General features: G+C 39.3%; 1 protein-coding gene across 2 annotated transcripts in view; it reads left to right on the top strand.

Annotated features, from left to right (window-relative positions):
• GPR156 (G protein-coupled receptor 156) overlaps positions 1-22,497 on the top strand; it is a 109,665-nt gene that overhangs the window by 68,795 nt on the left and 18,373 nt on the right. For both annotated transcript variants that reach the window (XM_043475005.1, XM_043475006.1), the window contains 5 exons: positions 11,464-11,599; positions 11,854-11,964; positions 16,993-17,118; positions 18,172-18,267; positions 20,762-20,998. In XM_043475005.1, coding sequence (XP_043330940.1) covers positions 11,464-11,599; positions 11,854-11,964; positions 16,993-17,118; positions 18,172-18,267; positions 20,762-20,998 — 706 coding nt within the window. The remainder of the gene's footprint in view (positions 1-11,463; positions 11,600-11,853; positions 11,965-16,992; positions 17,119-18,171; positions 18,268-20,761; positions 20,999-22,497) is intronic.

The raw sequence follows: 22,497 nt of genomic DNA, 5'->3' as shown, positions 1-22,497 counted from the left end.
AGTGGGCAAATGTATTAGATGTAAGCTTATGAGAGTAGAATGCTGGGGACAAGAGACTCATTCATTCATTCGTCAAGTATTTATTGAGTAATTTCAATATGTGAGGTCGTGTTACAGTGCTGGGAGTACATCACGAGCTGTTCTAATTGGCAAGTGGTAGTGTTAGTCGCTCAGTCGTGTCTCTTTCTGACCCCATGAACTGTAGCCCTCCAGACTCCTCTGTCCATAGAATTCTCCAGTCAAGAATACTGGAGTGGATTGCCATTCCCTTCTCCAGAGGATCTTCCCAACCCAGAGATCGAACCCGAGTCTCCTGCATTGCAGACGGATTCTTTACCGTTTGAGCTACAGGGAAGACCTAATTGGCAAGAGAAGACGTTAAATAAGAAGAGTTATAATATGTATATTACATAACATGTTAGAAGGTGATAAGGACTATGGTGGGATGGGGTTGGAGAGAATGGAGTAGGACAAGAAGGATTTGGAGTCTAGTGGAAGAGTGTGATTTTAAGTGGGATTAACATCATAGCCCAGGTTGAGAGAGTGACATTTAAACGAAGACATGGAAGGAGAATGGGAATGAACTACACACATACATTAATTAAAATATTCCAGGCAGGGAGAACAATCATTTTGAAGCCTTAAAGTGTGAGAATGCCTGGTGTTTTCATAGAATATCAAGGAGGTGTGTGGCATTGGATGGGAAAGGGGAAGAAGTAGAAAATTAGGTAGAGAGAGATCAGGGACCAAATGTGAAGGCATTGTAGACACTGGAAAAGAGTTTGGCTTTTTCTCTGAGTGAGATAGAAAGCCATTGCAGGGTTTTGAGCAGAGAAGTGACATGATCGGTATAGCTGCTGTGTTGAAAATAGACTTTGGGAGGATCCAGAGTAGAAGCAGTGGGAGTCCAGTTAGGAGGTTGGTGCAGTAATCCAAATTGCAAAATCAGAGTTTGATCAGGGTGATGGCAACAGAGGTGGTGAGAAGTAGTTGGATTCTGATATGTTTTAGGGATATAGCCAATAGGATTTCATGACAGATTGGATGTGGGAGGTGAGCTAGAGTTAAGTATGACTCCAGAATTTTTAGTCTAAGCAGATATAAAGAAGAAGTTGCCATTATCTGAATGGGATGGGGAAGAATGTAAGAACAGGTTGAGAGGAAAACTAGGAGTTAAATTTTGGACTCATTGAGATCAGAGAGTGGAGTATTGGTGTTTAAATTTTTTGAAATGGAACCATTTTGAATGATCATAAGACTCAGGGTGTGACCCTTGGGGATGGGTATCTGAAAGTAGAATAAATTGCAGTTGTTATAATTAAAGAATTTAAATTCTTAAAATTGAAAGGTTAATGAAATCTCTTAGGATGGTCTCCTAGGATGGTGGCCCAGGCAGGAGAGAAAGAAGAAGAGCCAGGCTGCTCTCACCCTTATGAGACAAAGTTTGACTATAAATAGCTACAAGTCACACAAATATTAGTTTGACATGTCCAGAATTGGGTTCAGAGTTTAAGCCTAATACATTAGAGATAAACAATCACATTTGCTGAAACACAACAGATAAAATTATGATAAAGTCACTTGGAACATACCCAGATGAGTTAGATTTATAATCCCATTGTAGCATGGATCAAAAACAGTGGATTAAAAAAAATTCAGTAAATTTCACAATTTAATCTTAATTGTTTTGTTAAAAAGCTTTTTGGAAATATACTCATATTTAGTTTTAGATATATTTAAAGCTCAATACCACTTATGTAAATTCATGCAGCATTTTAGAAAGCATGGCCCTGTGACATTATAGGAAGGTTTTCTGATTGTCACAGCAAGCTCAGAAGTAACCTTAGCTCCTTTCACAGGCCATGTTTCCAAACTCTGTCCTTAGCATCAGTAAGAAGAAACCTCAGGATGACCAATCAGTCTCCATAAATTCAAGTATAATGAAACTCCAAGGTCAGACACTGATATTTGATTAAGATTTTTAAAACATCATACTCTGAGCTGGTGGATGCTATTTATACATCTAAATTCATTAAAGATTATTGAAATGGTAACCCAGGTTTATACAGGTTCTACAGATATAGATGGATATTTACCTCTATGTACTGAGACCTTACTTGAGAACTGAGAAAACTCTTGCCTTGTACTGCCAACTAATAAATGAAAAAAAGATAATGAGATAGTTACAAAATAAAAATTCCCACATTGTTTCTGTCAGTAACCCCATCTGGGCTTTTTATCTCTTTAAAATGATGAAAGACTTTAGAGGTAGATATTATTTAAATCTTCTTGCCATGTAGAAATTAATGTTTGTGGTTGATTAAAATATTCAGCATATGCAGGCTTCATCTTTTAGTTCAATAGAAAAATATAAATGACATTATTGGTTGAATTCCTATTAAAGTATCAAAGACATTCTCCAGACTTACATAATTCACCTGCTGAATTGGAGATGATTCACCTTTCAGTGACTTCACAGGTGTTAACTTGGCCAGACAAAACAGATAAATTGTCTTCCATTCATTTTTTTTTTTCCTGAGGTAAGTTTTCAGTAAAAATATTTGGAAAATTATCAAAACATAAATATACAAGTCATAGCATGTCCATTTGGAAATCAGTTTGCATCAACTTTTGAGATGTGAAGACCAAATAATGTATATTTTGTTGGTTTTTTTTTAAAAAAAAAAAAAAAAAACAACACTAAAATGAGTTCCTCCTAACTAAATCAAGAGGGGGAGGAATTCTAAATCAGGATTCTTGCAGTACTGAACTACACAAAAGAGACCTGATTGTACAGTGGTGTTCACATAAAATGGTCCAGAGGGGAGTTAAGAAAGAAACCTACCAATCAGTGATCTAGAAAACACAGCATGGCTGTGAAAGCTGGATACTTGCTTGGTGAAAATCTCCTCATCAGATATTCATGGCTGATGCCTAGGAGCTTGTGAGAGGTTATGGAGAGCAGCCTCATTTCTTGGTCTTTCAGGAGACCACCCACTGGTTGTACCACTGCCCAAGCTACTGGCTGCACTGAGTGGCCAGTCCTAGCCAACAGTGCCCTGTTTTCTAAGTCAGTGTCAAAACTGGTCTCTCTGATATATTACTTTTCTTAACAAATGCTTTGTGAAGCTGCTGATAATCGCTGTTACTTTGGTAGTCAGAATTCATCACATGGGCTTCCTGGGTGGCGCTGGTGGTAAAGAACCCAGCTGCCAATGCAGGAAACATAAGAGACATGGGTTCAGTCCCTGGGTGGAGAAGGTCTGCTGGAGGAGACTATGGCAACCCACTCCAGTATTCTGGCCTAGAGAATCCCATGGCCAGAGGAGCCTGAAGGGCTACAGTTCATTGGGTCACAAAGAGTCGGACACAACTAAAGCAACTTTAGCACACATGCACATTCACTACATATTCCCCCTTCTTTTGGGAAAAGACAAAGAAACTAGGGACAATTACTATCTTTTAGCCCACAGTTTAAAGACATGACGACTGAGGATGTAGACCTATTAGTACAAGGATAGGTAGAATAAGGCTAAATCTTAAACGGGGATACAGGAGACTTAAGGTGAACAATAAAAAATTGTTCTTTATACATGTAGCTCTCTTGCTAAGTGATGAAGGTGATATTTTAAGAAGGTAAATGTGAAAATAATGTACAAGATATATTAGGACAGGGAAAAACTGGTGTTACAGAGAGCTGAAGCTTATACCAAAAAACCTAAAAATTAATGTTTTTGCATTGCCTTAGAGTATTCAAGGAGTTTTAGCACAAACCTCATTTGATCCTCACAATATGCTGTAGGTACATAAGAAAGAAGATATTATCTTCATTTCACAAATGAGGAAACAGGAACCTAGACTAGTTAAATGACTCAATGAAAGTCACACAGCTGTGACTGGCTGAGCCAGGATTCCCATCTCACACCTGACTCAAGTTCCATTTCTCCTAACATGACTGTAACCTGGATAAATGTGACAGCAGTAGGAATAGAATGTGAGGGATGGCTCAGAGAGATTTTGAAATAACAATTGAAAGAAACGCCATGATTGAGTAGAGGTGATAAAGAAAGAAGTGGAGAAGGAAAAGGAAGAAGCAAAAGGTGATCCCCAGGTTTCTAAAGCCTGGAAGATGATGAGATTAATAACATCATCAGCTGTATTTGTAACATGCTTGCTACTTGCTGGGGCCTATGCATGCTACCACACACTTGGCTGTATTGCCTCATTGAATCCTCAGCCCTCACAACTCTTTGGTTTGGGAGGAGGAGAGTGTATATTATTATCCCATATTTACAAGGGGAATACATGAAGGTTGTTTTCACTTTTAGAGGAAGAAAAAAAAAAGGTTTTTACTCTAAGACTAGGTAAAGCTCAACTAGAGTCATTGGCCTATGGTGACTATGCTTGGGGCTTGAGTCACAGGCAGAGGTTTGGTATTCTTGTGTGTGTGTACGTAATTATGTTGCTGACTATGAAATAATCAAGCTGGGCTGGTGGTAGTTGTGATGGTCTTAAGTCCTGCACTGCCAAACTGTTTGTTTAATGCCTCCCAGATAAATACTTTGCCTGTCTTTAAAATAGTATGTAGCTGGTTTTGCCTTGGCTCTGGCCTTCAAGGTGGTCAGTCAGGGAATCCAGGTACATAAAGAAGAATGCTTTCCCCCTCAGTAATTATTTTAAAATAAAGGTATAAGTACTCAGACAGTAAAGAATCTGCCTGCGATGCAGGAGACCCAGGTTCAATCCCTTTGTTGGGAAGATCCCCTGAAGAAGGGAATGGCTACCCCCTCCAGTATTCTTGCCTGGAGAATTCTATGGATAGAAGAGCCTGGCAGGCTATAGTCCATGGGGTCCCAAAGAATTGGACACAACTGAACATAATAAGTATAATTACCAAATGACTAGTAGTATAAATATTGTGTTTATGGAGAATATACTATGAAAAGCTATGACAAACATAGACACCATTTTTAAAAAACAGAGACATTACTTTGCCAGCAAAGGTCCATATAGTCAAAGCTATGGTTTTCCCAGTAGTCATGTATGGGTGTGAGAGTTGGGCCATAAAGAAGGTTGAGCACTGAAGAATTGATGCTTCCAGGCTATAATGTTGGAGAAGACTCTTGAGAGTCCCTTTGGATTGCAAGGAGATTCAACCAGTCAGTCCTAAAGGAAATCAACCCTCAATATTCACTGGAAGGATTGATGCTGAAGCTGAAGCTCCAGTACTTTGGCCACTTGATGTGAAGAGCTGACTCATTGGAAAAGACCTTGATGCTGGAAAAGATTGAAGGCACAAGTAGAAGGAATCGGCAGAGGATGAGATGATTGATGGCATCACCAACTCAATGGAATGAGTTTGAGCAAACTCTGGAAGATGGTCACGGAAAGGAAGCTTGGCGTGCTGCAGTCCATGGAGTCACAAAGAGTCAGACACAACTGAACGACTGAACAATGGAATACACTATTTAGACTAAAACCCTTAAGTATTACATTACTTCTTCATTTGTTACTAGTTATTTTTATTTCATAATTGTTATCAATCACAGTCCAGTTTAAGTCTGGTTTTTCCCTTAGGTTAACCAGTTCACTCATTTGTACCTTGTCTACAACCTCTATTGGTGCTGAGAGTATGTCTCAGACTCTGTCTACCTTTCCCTATAATCTTCAAAATGCTCTGAAACCTCAAATATCTCTAAAGGGTCTTCTCTAGTGGCTCAGTGGTAAAGAATACACCTGCCAATACAGGAGACAAGGGTTCAATCCCTGATCTGGGAAGATCCCACGTACCATGGGGCAACTAAGCCCATGTGCCACTATTTTTGAGCCTGTGCTCTAGAGCCTGGGAGCCCTAACTGCTGAGCCTACATGCTGCAACTCCTAAAGCCTGAGCAGCCTAGCACCCCTACACCATGACAAGAGAAGTCACCACAGTGAGAAGCCTGCACATTGCAATAAAGGGAAACCCCCACTCCACAACTAGAGAAAGCCCTGCAGTAACTAAGACCCAACACAGCCAAAAATAAATAAATAAGATTATTTTTTTAAAAATCACTTGAGAAGTAGTCCTTCCCAAATTTCCTGCTTTCAGTCCCTGCTTTCTTTCTCTTTCTTTCTCTTTTCTTTCTCTTCTTGGTCAGACAGAGAGAGGAAAACAGTTTACATGTCAAATAAAGTAAATAGTTCATGAAAAACTCTCCAGACTTTTTTCAAATAATATTTTACTGTAAAGCTCATTTTATTTTTAACTTAATTTTTTATTGAGGTATAGTTGATTGGGCTTCCTTGGTGACTCAGATGGTAAAGAATCCACCTGCAAGGCGGGAGACCTGGGGTTTGATATCTGGGTCAGGAAGATGCCCTGGAGAAGGGAACAGCTACCCACTTCGGTATTCAGGCCTGGAGAATTCCATGGAGAGAGGAGCCTGGCAGGCAATTGTCCATGGGCTTGCAAAGAGTCAGACACAACTGAGCAACTTTCACTTTCACTTCACTTTCATAATTGATTTACAGTGTTGTGTTAGTTTCAGGTGTACAGCAAAGTAATTCAGTTATACGTACATGTAAACATATATGTGGACAACAGACTGGTTCCAAACAGGAAAAGGAGTACGTCAAGGCTGTATATTGTCACCCTGCTTATTTAACTTATATGCAGAGTACATCACGAGAAACGCTGGGCTGGATGAAGCCCAAGCTGGAATCAAGATTGCCGGGAGAAATATCAATAACCTCAGATATGCAGATGACACCACCCTTATGGCAGAAAGTGAAGAAGAACTAAAGAGCCTCTTGATGAGAGTGAAAAAGTTGGCTTAAAGCTCAAAATTCAGAAAACTAAGATCATGGCATCTGGTCCCATCACTTCATGGCAAATAGATGGGGAAACAGTGGAAACAGTGGCTGGCTTTATTTTGGAGGGTTCTAAAATCACTGCAGATGGTGATTGCAGCCATGAAATTAAAAGACGCTTACTCCTTGGAAGGAAAGTTATGACCAACCTAGACAGCATATTAAAAAGCAGAGACGTTAATCCTTTGTCTGTTTCTTCGTTTGCTATTATTTTCTCCCATTCTGAGGGCTGTCTTTTCACCTGGCTTATAGTTTCCTCTGTTGTGCAAAAGCTTTTAAGTTTAATTAGGTCCCATTTGTTTAAATATACAAGCAACTCCTGCAGCTCAATTCCAGAAAAGTAAATGACCCAATCAAAAAATGGGCCAAAGAGCTAAACAGACATTTCTCCAAAGAAGACATATAGATGGCTAACAAACACATGAAAAGATGCTCAACATCACTCATTATCAGAGAAATGCAAATCAAAACCTCAGTGAGGTACCATTACACGCCAGTCAGAATGGCTGCTATCCAAAAGTCTACAAGCAATACATGCTGGAGAGGGTGTGGAGAAAAGGGAACCCTCTTACACTGTTGGTGGGAATGCAAACTAGTACAGCCACTATGGAGAACAGTGTGGAGATTCCTTAAAAAACTGGAAATAGAACTGCCATATGACCCAGCAATCCCACTTCTGGGCATACACACTGAGGAAACTAGATCTGAAAGAGACATGTGCACCCCAATGTTCATCGCAGCACTGTTTATAATAGCCAGGACATGGAAGCAACCTAGATGCCCATAAGCAGATGAATGGATAAGGAAGCTGTGGTACATATACACCATGGAATATTACTCAGCCATTAAAAAGAATTCATTTGAATCAGTTCTAATGAGATGGATGAAACTGGAGCCCATTATACAGAGTGAAGTAAGCCAGAAAGATAAAGACCAATACAGTATACTAATGCATATATATGGAATTTTAAAAGATGGTAATGATAACCCTATATGCAAAACAGAAAAAGAGACACAGATGTACAGAACAGACTTTTGGACTCTGTGGAAGAAGGTGAGGGTGGGATGTTCTGAGAGAACAGCATTGAAACAAGTATACTATCAAGGGTGAAACAGATCACCAGCCCAGGTTGGATGCATGAGACAATGCTCAGGGCTGGTGCACTGGGAAGACCCAGAGGGATGGGATGGGGAGGGAGGCGGGAGGGGGGATCGGGATGGGGAATACATGTAAATCCATGGCTGATTCATGTCAATGTATGGCAAAAACCACTACAATATTGTAAAGTAATTAGCTTTCAACTAATAAAAATAAATGAAAAAACAAATAAATAAAAAGCAGAGACATTACTTTGTCCACAAAGGTCCATCTAGCCAAGGCTATGGCTTTTCCAGTGGTCATGTATGGATGTGAGAGTGGGACTACAAAGAAATCTGAGCACCAAAGAATTGATGCTTTTGAACTGTGGTATTAGAGAAGAGTCTTGAGAGTCCCTTGGACTGCAAGGAGATCCAACCAGTCTATCCCAAAGGAGATCAGTCCTGGGTGTTCATTGAGAAGACTGATGTTGAAGCTGAAACTCCAATACTTCAGCCACCTGATGCAAAGAACTGACTCATTTGAAAAGACCCTGATTCTGGGAAAGATTGAGAGCAGGAGGAGAAGGGGACAACAGAGGATGAGATGGTTGGATGGCATCACTGACTCAATGGACATGGGTTTGGGTAAACTCCGGCAGTTGGTGATGGACAGGGAGGCCTGGCATACTGCAGTTCATGGGGTCGCAAAGAGTCGGACATGACTGAGTGAACTGAACTGAACTGAAATATATATATATATACATACACACACACACACACACACATATATACACATATATATGTATTACACATATTTATTCTCAAATTCTTTTCCCTTATAGGTTATTGTAAAATATTGAGTGTAGTTCTCTATGCTGTACAGTAGGTCCTTGTTGGTTATTTATTTTATATATCCGTGCGTGTGTGCTCAAATCGCTTCAGTCCTGTCCAGCTCTTTGCAATCCTATGGACTGTAGCCTGCTAGGCTCCTCTCTCCATGGGATTCTCCAGACAAAAATGCTGGAGTGGGTTTCCATGCCCTCCTCCAGGGGATCTTCCCAATCCAGGGATTGATCCCACGTCTCCTGCGTCTCCTTTATTGCAGGCGAATTCTTTACCACTGAGCCACCTGGGAAGCCCATTTTATATATAATGGTGTATATATATTAATCTCAAACTCCTAATTTATCCCTCCCTCCTTTCCCTTTTGGTAACCATAAGATTGTTTTATATCTCTATGGATCTATTTCTGTTTTATATCTAAGTGCATTTGCATCATTTTTAATTAGATTCCACATATAAGTGATATCTTCTGATATTTGTCTTTCTCTGTCTGGTTTATTTGACTTAGTGAGATAATCTAGGTCCAGCCATGTTGCTGCAAATGGCATTATTTCATTTTTTATGACTGATTAATATTCCACTGTATATACATACCACATCTTCTTTATCCATTCAGCTCTCAATGGACATTTAGGTTGTTTCCATGTCTTGGCTATTATAAACAGTGCTGCACTGAGCATTAGGATGTATGTATCCTTTAAAATTATGGTTTTCTCCAGGTATATGCCCAGGAGTTGGATTGCTGACTCATATGGCAATTCTATTTTTTTGTTCCTTAAGGAACTTCCATACTATTCTCCATATTTCTGCATCAGTTTACATTCCCACCAACAGTGTAGGAGGGTTCCTTTTTCTCCATTTCCTGTCCAGAATTTACTATTTGTAGACTTTTTGATGATGGACACTCTGACTAGTGTGAGGTGATAATTCATTGTAGTTTTGATTTGCATCTCTCTAGTAATTAGCAGTGTTGAGCATCTTTTCATGTGCCTTTTGATCATCCCTATGTCTTCTCTGGAAAAAATGTCTATTTAGGTCTTCTGCCCATTTTCTGAGTGGGTGTTTTTTTTTTGTTATTGAGCTTTATGAACTGTTATATATTTTGGAGATTAATCTCTTGTCAGTTATATCATTTGCAAATATTTTCTCCCATTCTGTAGATTGTCTTTTTTGTTTTGTTTATGGTTTTCTTTGTTGTGAAAAATCTTTTTAGTTTAATTAGATCCTATTTGTTTCTTTTTCTTTTTCTTTTCATCACTCTAGAAGATGAATCCCATTAGATATTGCTACAATTTATCAGAGTATTCTGACTGTTTTCCTCTAGGAATTTTATGGTATCTGGTTTTACATTTAGGTCTTTAATTCATTTTGAGTTTAATATTGTGTATGGTGTTAGAGAATGTTCTAATTTCATCCTTTTACATGTAGTGGTCCAATTTTCCCAGTACCACACTTTGAAGAGACTGTGTTTTTTCTGTTGTATATTCTTGCTTCCTTTGAGCTTGTGCTCTGCAACAAGAGAAGCCACCATAATGAGAAGCCCAAGCAGGGCAACTAAGAGTAACCCCTGCTCACTGCAACTAGAGAAAACCCATGCAAAGCAACAAAGATCCAGCACAGACAAAAATAAATAAATACAAATTTTTAAAAAGAAACATTAATTAATTTTGTATTAATTTTGTATCCTGTAACTTTACCAAATTCATTGATGAGCTCTAGTTTTCTGGTAGCATCTTTAGGATTTTCTGTGTAAAGTATAATGTCATGTACAAATAGTGACAGTTTTACTTCTTTTCCAGCTTGGATTTGTTTTATTTCTTTTTCTTTTCTGATTGCTGTGGCTAGGACTGCCAAAGCAATGTTGAATAAAAATAGTAAGAGTGGCCATCCTTGTCTGATCTTAGAGAAAATGCTTTCAGCTTTTCACCACTGAGTATAATGTTAGCTGTAGATTTGTCATATATACCTTTATTTTGTTGAGGTAGGTTCCCTCAATGCCCACTTTTTGGAGCATTTTTATCATAAATGGATGTTGAATTTTGTCAAAAGCTTTTTCTGCAGCTATTAAGATGATCGTATGGTTTTTATTCTTCAGTTTGTTAATGTGTATGGATTTGCAGATATTGAAAAATCCTCGCACCTCTGGGATAAGTCCCACTTGCTCATGGTGTATGATCCTTTTATTGTTAGATTTGATTTGCTAGTATTTTGTTAAGGATTTTAGCACCTATGTTTATCAGTGATATTGGCCTGTAATTTTCTCTTTTTTGTGGTATCTTTGCCTGTTTTTTTCTAATAGTTTACCTTACAGCTCACTTTTAAAGGTTCCAAACTGTATCTCCTTAGGTATCTACCTGCTAGTTATTTATTCACTAGGCTGCATAGAGCAGTCTCTTAGCAACCATAAACTTTAGGGAAAAATTCTAACTCTTCTGTGATACCACCTGTTTGGGGGAAGTTGGCCCTCTTTTAAGACTTGGAGTTATATAAGCAAGAAATGCCAGAATGTAGTTCTTTCTGAAAATAAATTTAAATAAATCATAACAATTTTTCACAGGATTTTAAAGTAGTCTTCACTATGACCTTTTACTCTGAGACTGCATTGGAGATTTTGCTGGCAGGGAAACTTTGTCCACTCCCAGGACAAATGTCATGACTGTAGGTGTCTTTCTTCCTGGTTTCCCATAGGATTGTGAAGATGTCCAGTCCCAATCTGAACATTGTGACCTTATTGGGCAGTTGTCTGACTTACAGTAGTGCTTACCTCTTTGGGATTCACAATCAAGGTGCTTTAGTGGGAAGTTCAATGGAAACTCTCATTCAGGTAGGTGAAATCTTCAATTTTATTTTGAATATCATGCAAGTTTTGATAATTTTTGAAATAATCTGCTCCTGTGGGTGTTGGTTACCTTTATCCCTGGTGTGGGCTCTTTCAGAGGCAAACCCTGGAATCCTAAGTCAGTGAGGTCCACTTTCTGCCCCAGGTCCTCTGTGGACTGAAGCTTTGCAGATCGGAATGTATGGAGAACCACAAAGGTTTCTCTCACGCCTCTTTCTTCTGTCCCTTTCCATCTGTAGGTAAGACTCTCCATGTTGTGCATTGGAACCTCCCTGGTGTTTGGCCCCATTCTTGGGAAGAGCTGGCGACTCTACAAGGTGTTTACCCAGAGGGTTCCGGACAAGAGAGTGGTAAGTAGGTAGCAAGTACACATGCTTGATCATAGATAGTAGCTCCATTATTGATTAAAAGCTAGAGAAACTTGTGCCAAATTACTGGGTCTGGCCCTTTTATGATGATCTGAAGTTCCTGCCCCTTACTTCAAATCTTGGAGTCATGTGGCCTCATAAATTCCAAGACTGGAAAGTTGTTTGTCAGTGCTCTTGGGAGACAGGTCTTTAAATAGAAGTCCTGCTTTATATGCATCCCAGGCCCTGGTACTACTCTGGGGGATGTGTGAGCTGACCCTTATCTGGCACCAGCCTGAGGGAGAGCAAGATGCCCAGAGGGGCTGTTTCTTGGCACAGGTGTGAGCTGAAAAGTGGGCAGAGGGATAGTGATTACAGAGAAGCTATAGCAAGTAAGCAATTATTCCTCTCTTTGGAGCCCAGTTCTTTTCCATACAAGAAGGCCATGCTCTGTACTAAGAAGGATGGGCTGGAAACAGTGAGCAAGAAAGAACATATCCATTCAGACAGAATCAACCCTAGCAGCTATGCAGCAGCCAGATTACCTATGTGTCCCTGACATCAGGTGTCATCCTAACCACGTTCCCTCATTTTATCATGTTTCCTGATGGAGCTGCCCAAACCTCAAAGGCTGATCATCAAACCCCTTATTCTATATCGATCCTGTCCAGATCCAACAAATTACTCAGTTGGAGTTTACTTCTCTGGACTGACAAGGTTTTCTTTTAGCAAATGTTATTAAATTGTGGTGAATGTTTATCAAAAACTCCTCTGTGAATAACCATACATATGAGAAACATTGCCTAAAGGACAGTAAGCTCATCCATGCCTCTAGAACACTAATTCCTTTTTTTAAAAAATAGCTTTGTTTTTATTCAGTCGCTAAGTCGTATCCGACTCTTTACAACATCATGGACTGTAGCATCCAGGCTTCCCTGTCCTTCACTGTCTCCTGGAGTTTGCTTAAACTCATGTCCATTGGATGGCGATATCATCCAACCATCTCATCCTCTATCACCACTTTCTCCTTCTGCCCTCAATCTTTCCCAGCATCAGGGTCTTTTCCAATGAGTCAGGTCTTCGCATCAGGTGATAAATAACTCTATTTAGAGATAATTGACATGCAATGAACCGCATTATTTAAAGTGTATGATTTGATATATTTTGACATGTGTATACACTATGAAATGTGGGTTATAATCCGCAAGTCTCCTCATACACCCTTGTCATCTTCCTCTATTGTCGAATTCTTATATCCCCTATTCCTGTACCCAGGCAACCATTGACCTGCTTTCTGTCACTGTAGATTAGTTTGAATTTTCCAGAATTTTATATAAGTGGAATTATACAGTGTGTATTTTTATCTTTCTTCTACTTGGCCTAATTATTTTGAGATTCATCTATGTTGTTACTTGCATCAGTGGTTCTTTCCTTATTATTGTTGAGTAATTTTTCAGTGTGTAGATATAACTGCAGTTGGTTTATCCATTTACCTATTGGTAGGTGTTTGGATTTGTTTCCAGTTTGGGGCTATTAAAAATAAAACTTCTAAAAAAATAAAATAAAATAAAATAAAACTTCTGTGAACATTTGTGTATGAATCTTTGTGCACACATATCATACTTTCATTTCTCTTCGTTAAAAACCTAAGCATAATGTGGCAGCCTGGATGGGAGGGGAATTTGGTGGAGAATGGATGCACATACGTGTATGACTGAGTCCCTTTGCTGTCCACTTGAAGCTGTCACAATATTGTTAATCAACTGTACTCCAATATAAAATAAAAAGGTTTTAAAAAAACCAAGCATAGAAAAAAAAAAAAAAAACAAGCATAGAGTGATTAGATCATATGGTAAGTATATGTTTAACTTTTAAAGAAATTGCATGACTGTTTTACAAAGTGGCTGTACAATTTTACGTTCCCACCAATAGTATATGAGTCCCTTTCCTCCACTTCCTTCCCAACATTAGACTTGGTTGGTATTTGTGTCAGTCATTCTATTAAGTATGTGCAGTGGAATCTCATTGTATTTTAATTTCATTTCCCTGATGCAATGTTGAGTGTCTTTTTATATGCTTATTTGCCATCCATATATCTTCTTTGGTGAAGTATCTGCTCAAATCAATCACCTGTTTTTTAATTTCGTTGATTTTTTTTCTCATTATTAAGCTTTGAGGGTTCTTTTTACATTCTGGATATAGTCTTTTATCAAATATATGATTTGCAAAGATTTGCTTCTCGTTTATGGCTTTTCATTCACTTACGAATGTCTTTTAAACAGAAGAAATTTCTAATTTTGATGAAGTTCGGTTTCTTACTTTATTCTTTCATGGATCGTGTTTTGGGTATCAGACTTAAGAAACTTGCCTAACCCAAGGCCTCAAAAGTTTTTCTTCTATGTTTACTTCTAGAAGTTTTAAGAGTTTTTTTTTTAAATGCAGGTCTATGATTCATTTTGAGTTAATTTTGAAATGTGATGTGATATATAGATTGGAGTCCATTTTTTATGTATGGATATCCAATTGTTCTGGCACCATTTGTTGAAAAGACTCCTTTCTTCACCAAATTACCTTTGCACCTTTGTTGAAAACTATTTGTCCATAGATGTGTATAACTACTACTAAACTCTATCTCATTGATGTCATTGTTTGACACCAATACCATATTATTGTAGCTTTATATTAAATCTTGAGTTAGGGAGTATTAGTTCTCCCTCAGTGTTGTTTTGGCTAATCTGGGTTCTTTGAATTTCCATATAAATTTTTGAATCACTTTGCCAATTTCTGCAAATTTCAGCAGAGATTTTGATTGAGATTGTATTGAATTTGTAGATAAAATTGTGGAGAATTGACTTCTTAACAATGTTGTATCTTTTAACCCATAAACACAGCATATTGCTTCATTTATTTAGGTCTTTTCTAATTTCTCTCAGCAATTTTTTGCAGCTTTCAGTGAAGGTCTTCCATATCTTTTATCAAATTTATGTCTAAGTATTTTATATTTTTCTGATATTATACATGTTACTGTTTTTATTTCACTTTACAATTTTTGTTGCTAATATATATATAATATTAATACAATTGATTTTTTAAGCTGATCTTACCTGCTGCAGTCTTGCTAAATTACTTATTAGTTCTAGTAGCTTTTGTGTAGATTCTATCAGATTTTCTGCATAGATGACCATATCTTCTGTAAAAGACATTTACTTTCCAATCTCTATGATGGCACTGACTAGAAACACTAGTACAGTGTTTAATAGAAGTTCCTTGAGTTGTTCTTGATCATATGGGGGAAACATTCATCTTAGTCAAAACTAATGTTAATTTTGTTTTATCATAATGTTAGCTTTATGTTAGATGTTAGCTGTAGTTTTATTGTAATGCCCTTTATCTAATTGCGGAATTTCTTCTCAATTCCTATTTTATTGAGTTTCTATAAAGAATTAATGTTAGATTTTGTCAAATGTGTTTTCTGTATCTATTAACCATATGGTTTTTTTCTTTGCTCATATGGCGAATTATATTAAATAATTTTAGGATCTCAAACCAATCTTGCATCCCTGAAACAAGCTCCACTTGGTCTTTGTGTATTATCCTCTTACATTGTTAGATTCAGTTTCATAAAATTCTGTTTATAATATTTATATTCATTTCTTAAGGTATGTTGCTCTGTAGCTTTCTTTCCTTATAAAATCTTTGCCTGGTTTTGGTAACAGAGTATTCGTAGAATAAGTTGGGAAGTATTCCCTCCAATTCAATTTCTGGAAGAGTTTGTGTATAATTATATAATTGGCATTTACTTATAGCATAAGTATTTTACAGTGGTATGCTTCCATTTCCCCATCTTCCAATCTTTGTGTTGCTTTTACATATTTTACAAGCCCCATACAATTGTTATTAATTTTTGTTTAAACAATCTGTTACATTTTAAGGATATTTAAATAGTAAATATCAGTCATATGTTTTTCTATGAAGTTAACATTTCCAGAGCTCTTGATTTCCTTGTATAGATACCTATATTCATCTGATATTTTTTCCTTTTGCTTCAAATTTATCTCACATTCTCATGCAGGTGTGCTAATGCTGAATTCTTTCAGCTTTTATCTGAAAAAGTCTTTATTTCACCTTTGTTTTTGAAAGATACTTTTTCTGAGTATAAGATTCTAGGTTGAATTTTTTTTTTCCCTTGAGTACTTTTGAAGATTTCCACTGTTTTCTCACTTGACCTTGTGTCTGAGGAGAAATCTGATGTCTTCCTTATTTTTTTTCTTCTATACTTGCTGTGTCATTTTTTGCTGGTTGATTTGAAAATTTTCTCCTTATCACTAGTTTGGAGCATTTTAATTCAGCAACTGATTCGTTTTTCTTATAAACACCATGAATCATGTAACTAGTTGTGCTTCCTTCTTTTCATTGGTTGTCAAAAGTGCAGAATTGCATTTCTGCCCCAGTTCTTGAAGACTATGTGCTCTCCTCACCAGAGCATTCATCATAATTCTCCTTATTATCTATTTTCCCTAATGTTTTTCATCCTATTGCTATATACATTTTAAAATTTTTATTTTTCTAACCACAAAAATAACACAGTCTCTTTGTATTAAATCAAATGATTCAGATATGTTTGAAGAAAATGCTAGTAGTCTCTCCTCCACCACCATCATCTCTCAGTCTGACCCTCCAGGTTAATGGTTGTTCATAGTTTTATATGAAAGTTTCCACATCTCTGTATGTGCTTGTATAAACATATTTAGAAATAATAGTGTATTTATTTTATAATATTGCTTGAATCCTTCGTGGGAAAGTCAGGATATGGAAAGGGCAAACAAATGAAAACGATGATATGAACATAGAATCACTGAGTACGTTTCGTGTCTGTATCATCTTTTTTTTTTTTTTTTTGATGACTGGCTTTGAAGTCCATTTGGAAGATTAACCCAGTAGCCTTTAGCTCAGAGTGCATAGAACACTCTAGACTCCATTTGTTGTATAGCCAGTGAGCAAAGGAAAGTTATGACCTTGACTCTTTTGCAGATAATCAAAGACCTGCAGCTTCTGGGGTTGGTGGCAGCCCTGGTGATAGCTGATGTGATCCTGCTCATGACTTGGGTGCTGACTGATCCCATCCAGTGTCTCCAGATTCTCAGTGTCAGTATGACGGTGAGAGACCCAACCCCTGGAGAATCTAGTTCCTGAGCTGGAGGGACTGGCTTCTGTGAGTACACAGAGGTCATTCTCCCAGGATCATTCACTGTGTGGACATCCTCCCAACAAGAAGACAAATGACCCCAAGAGGATAGCGAGTCAGGAGCTGTGGCTGCCCTGAACACCTGCCCCTTGTCTGTAGGGTCTGCTGCTACTCCCACTACTCCTCCCACCCCAAGTGTTCTGCGGCATCTGCTGAGATGTCAGCACACAGGAATTTGCCTCGCAGTTAACTCCACTTCCACATTATCAATAATGAGACTTACAGAGTTGCCTTACCCAATTGTTGAAAGGTAAAGGATTCTGAAGTGTTCTTTGGAGTCAGTCAACCCTGGTTCAAATCCCAGCTCTACCACTTACCAGCCATGTGACCTTGGGAAAGTTATTTAACCTCTCTAAGTCTCATAAGTAAAGAATTTACTTTTCATAAGTAAAGTAATTCATAAGAATTTGCTTACTTTCCTCATAAGTAAAATGGAGATAATAATACTAATACTACCTATTTCATAGGGCTGTGATGAAGATTAAGTGAAACAGTACAGGTAAAGAATTCAGCTGTGCTCAGAACATAGTGTTTAATTAATAGGAAGCATTATGTCTCCAGCCTCACAAAGAGGCTGAGGAATACAGTGGGATCTTGATGTGCAGATTCAATACTGAAGTTTCAACTATTAACAAATAGCAGGAGCAGGACATGAAATAATTTGTGATTTTTCTGCACTGATTTGAATCACTGTGGTAGTAAAGCACATAAGAGGAGTAAGCTCTCCTGGCCCCAAGTATCCACATGTCAGCCCAACTTGGTTGTCTTTTCCTCTAATTCAGTTACTCTCATTTAGATTCTAATGGAGTCACCTAAGTTAGTTTTTACATATTAAAGGAGCTGTAGAGGAGTTCACAATCCAGAATGTGTACAAAGATCGGCTGTGTATATGTGTTCCAGAATGTGTACAAAGATTGGCTCTGTAACTGTGGGTGCCCTCAGTCCTGACCCTATGTCCCTCCTAGGTGACAGGGAGAGACGTGTCCTGCTCTCTGACCAGCACACACTTCTGTGCTTCCCGGTACTCCGACATCTGGATTGCTCTCATTTTGGGATGCAAGGTTGGTAACCTTATCTCCTTGGAATGCTATCTCTCTGTTACCAATAAATGGATATGAAGAGGAATTACAGGAGTTAATGAGGGGATTCCTGCAAAGTCTGACTCAGTCCCTTCCTAGCTGACCCTGAACCTCATTTAACCTCTTTGAGCCTCGGTTCCCTCATATGTAAAACGAAGATGATGTACCATCATCTTGTGAGTTTTGAAAGGGTTGATGCATGTTGAGTTTTCAACCACTCCTGGCCCATAGTAAGAGCTTAATAAATGAGTAGATGTTTTATTATTAGTCTTCCACTGCACCCCCCTGCCCCCGCAACCCCCAACAGTTCTGAAAGCAAAGTGCCTCTCTGGTTCTTCAAGCCCCTGTGGAAGAGCACATCCTCCCTGGCACAGAAACTCAGCACTTCCCCCATAGCAACTCCCTCTGCGACTCAACTTGATTTATTTCTCCAGTGTCTTTTATGTAATCCCATTTCCATTTTATTTTCTGCAATATATTTCTATATGACAAAGAAAGAAAGGAGAAAGAGTGCTGAGCATCAGGAAGCTGACTAAGCCAGGACCCCATGGGCTCCCTGGTCGACAAGCAGTTCCTGTGGAGGACCTCAAATCTGCACATTAAGTCCCCCAGCTCCCCACCCAAGCCTGCCAACTGCCCTCTACCCCACACTTCTCAGCAATGAGAGCGAATGTGAGTCACTCAAACATGAGTCCTGCACATATAGATGCTTTATTCATACCTCATTATTTTTTGTCAAGAATTTTAATAGAGTTAAAACATTTTAATAAAATCAGATTTGAACATTTCAAAACCATAGAGTTAATTTTACTCACCTTTGATTAAATTGCTAATGATATAACTCTGCCAAATGCCACCTGATCGTGTCAGTTATCCAGAAGTCAGGCCTTACTGGCCTGCTGACTGGTGTGTCCTCTAGTCATTGAAGATCTCAGGGTGGCCACAATTGGGCCTCCGGCCCCCTTTGGACACTGAGCATTTTGGGCATCCAGATGACATCTCTACTGAGCTGACTCCTTCACAGCAGGCAAGCAGTTTTCTTAGGGCCATCCTTACAGATGGAGGTGGTCAGGTTGTGTGATTCCAGGGTCCCTAGCAGGTAGCCTGCTGATACCTGACCTTACTTTTATTATTAGTTTTCCCTCTGAATCCCCATCATCCCCACCCACTTCCTCCCCCATGGCATCTTCACATTCTATATCATAAAACATGGATATTTGGGAACTTCCCTGACAGTCCAGTGGTTAAGACTCAGCTCCCAATGTAGGGGGCATGAATTCAATCCCTGGTCAGGGAAGTAAGATTCTGCATGCCTCATGGCATGGCCAAAAAACAAAAATAATACAATGACAAGAAAAACATGGGTATTTGTATGCTTGCCTTAAATCTCCCAACCACACTGAACTTCTCAAAAGCTAGAACCATGACTTCCACTTGGCAACACCATTTCCCTCCCTACAGCTACCCCTAGCATGGAGCTTTGCCCCTAATCAAGCAAATCTATATATTGAATCTATATATTACATATTATTGAATCTTTATGTCATTTATTATTGATTAAAGCTTTGATTTCTATTTAAATGTAGCTCCTTATAGGAGAAGCAGCACTTTCAGAAGCTGTGAGCCATTTTCTGTGTAGTACAAATGAGAAATCTGAGAGCAGGTTTACATTTATGACAAAGAAGAAAGAGTAGGGCCCTGGGCTCCTGGGGGCGGGGCAGGGAATGTCACAAAGAGGGTGAAGCGTATAGATGAGGCTGTTGCTGCCTGTGCCTGTCTCCCGGTCCTGTCCAGGTCCCAGCCAGCCTTTGTTGTCTTCTTTTTTCACTCTCCATCTCCCATAAACACCCACTGGCACAGAGCTGCTAGTAGCCTATAGAGATCCTTTGTATAAATCAGAAAACGGCATCCCTCTGGGCAGATGCAGTCTTGCAGGTGCAGGGCTTGGCAAGCAGATGGTGCCTTTGGGAAAATTAGAAAAAAGAGCCCCTTCCTTTGGTTCTGCCCCTGCCATGGCACATGCTTAACAAGTGGACCACAGGGCTAGTTCAGCCTCTGCACGCCTCTCAGCTCCATGCAGTGCAGAATCACGCAGTGGATCCAGCATGGTGTACCCACTGCCCGCCCAGTGCCTGGCAGCTGGTTCTGTGGGGCTCCTACCCACCTGTACCACCCTGTCTTATACCTCATCCTGAAAGAGTCCTGTCTGATAGTTGACTTGCTGACCTCCAATAAACTAATTCTCAGAGAAGGAGAGGAAAATGAAATTTACTAAGCACCAAGAGGTGAAAGGGGGCCACTCTAAGAGTAGTCCCTTGTGCTGTCTTAGTCAGTTCTCCTCATAGCAATGCTTTAAGGTAGTTATTATTATTTCTTTTTTTTACAGGTGAGGAAATAGGTCCCAATCCTATTGCTTTTTGGCCCCAAGCCTGGTATTTCACTTCTCTGAACCTCTGGTTCTTCTGTCCATCTCCAGGGCCTGCTGCTGCTATATGGGGCCTACCTGGCTGGCCTGACTGACCACGTCAGCTCTCCTCCTGTAAATCAGTCTTTAACCATTATGGTTGGGGTCAACCTCGTGGTACTGGCTGCTGGGCTGCTTTTTGTGGTCACCAGATACTTGTACTCCTGGCCCAACCTGGTCTTCGGACTCACGTCTGGAGGTATCTTTGTTTGCACAACTACAATCAACTGCTTCATCTTCATTCCCCAGGTATGCTTTAGAGAGAATTTGGAGGACCAATTCACCCCATCATTCCAGAGACTTCTCTGGGCATGATAGATTGTTCACTTTGTTTCCTAGTGAGAGTTTTTAGGTGCTTTTGATTAAAGAGTCAGAGGGAAGGTGGGAATCCTAGTGAGCTGGCTCCCTCTGTTCTTCCCTCCCCAGCGGGCAAGGAGGGCGGACCAGGGTAGCCAAGCAGTGGCACCATTTTCATGTGAGGGGTTGCCGCACAGACTTGCTTTTCTACCCACCCTCCAGGCCACTTCATGCAGCCCCAGTCCTCCCTTCATCTTTACCACTGAGCCAAGGTAATGACACCCTCCCTTCATCTTGATGATGTCATTTCTTATACTAGCCTGGAAATGAGGAACCTTTCCTTCTTTCCTGTTTGCAATTGCACATTCACCAAGAAAAGCACGTTTGGATCTCTATGCAATTTAAAATGCTTTTTCTTTCTTTTTATTAGAGGAAAATACAGAACATTCCTTTTCTTTTTACAGTAAGGAAAAATAAAAACTAAATTAAAAATGTGTTTCTTATTATGAGGATTAAGAAAAAAATCAAACAAGGGAGGAAGATAGAAGGAGAAATATCCAGAGGGCAAAGAGAAAGAAAAGGAGTCAGAGAGAGACAAATGAAGGAATCCATAGACTGTGAAAGGAAAGTGATGTTAAATTACTCACGTTATGCCTCAGGGTACCACTGAGCCATGGTCATCCACGTTAATGAACTTGGCATTAGGCACTTTTCCTGTGTCCCTTCTGGTTCTCTTTATCTTCCTCCAGAGGCTTCCCTCATCCCACAATTCCCTCAGGATCCCATCCTGATACCCTTTGCAGCTTCCAGTTGTCCATGAATGACTTTTCCATGAGGGAGCTAACCGGTAATGAAAGTGTTGGCTGATGCAGGGTTACAGTGTATTTATAAAAGGGAAGCATGCACTTTGAGACATGATAGTGTGAAACAGGCAGAGGCCCTTTGCTCTTCTTCCCTTTCATAAATTTTCCTTAAAATACTCAAGAGAATAAACAAATACAGAAAAATCTGTAGGCGTAGCACTAAAAATCAAGGGTGGGCATTGCTTCTGAGCAAAAAACTGGAGGAATTTTTGCTGAATCTTAATGTTATCAGAACTAGACTAAAGGAACCCATTGAGATCTGGGTCTTATTTGTCTGGGATGTAGCAGAAAAGGGCTATGAAAAGTCAGGTCTGTTCTTCCTTGGGCCATGGTAAAAGAGTGGGGAGACTTTTGGAAAGCTTATCCCTTAGGCCATCAGGTCAACATTGTTGATGGGGAACCCATCCATCCATTGCCAAACCCTTTCTTCCTAGATCACCTCTACTCAATAGGCTGAAAGAGCTAAACACTTACTTTGCCAGCCTCGCTTAAGCTAGGTGTGCTCATGTAACACAGTTTTGAACACTAAAGATTTCCTGGGAGGCTTCTGAGAAAGATTTTGCTTTCCTAAAAAATCTATGGGTGTTG

This window comes from Cervus canadensis, chromosome 7 (genome assembly GCF_019320065.1).
Source record: "Cervus canadensis isolate Bull #8, Minnesota chromosome 7, ASM1932006v1, whole genome shotgun sequence".
In the NCBI taxonomy this organism is placed as follows: Eukaryota; Metazoa; Chordata; class Mammalia; order Artiodactyla; family Cervidae; genus Cervus; species Cervus canadensis.
This window is presented reverse-complemented; position numbering and strand designations above follow the sequence as displayed.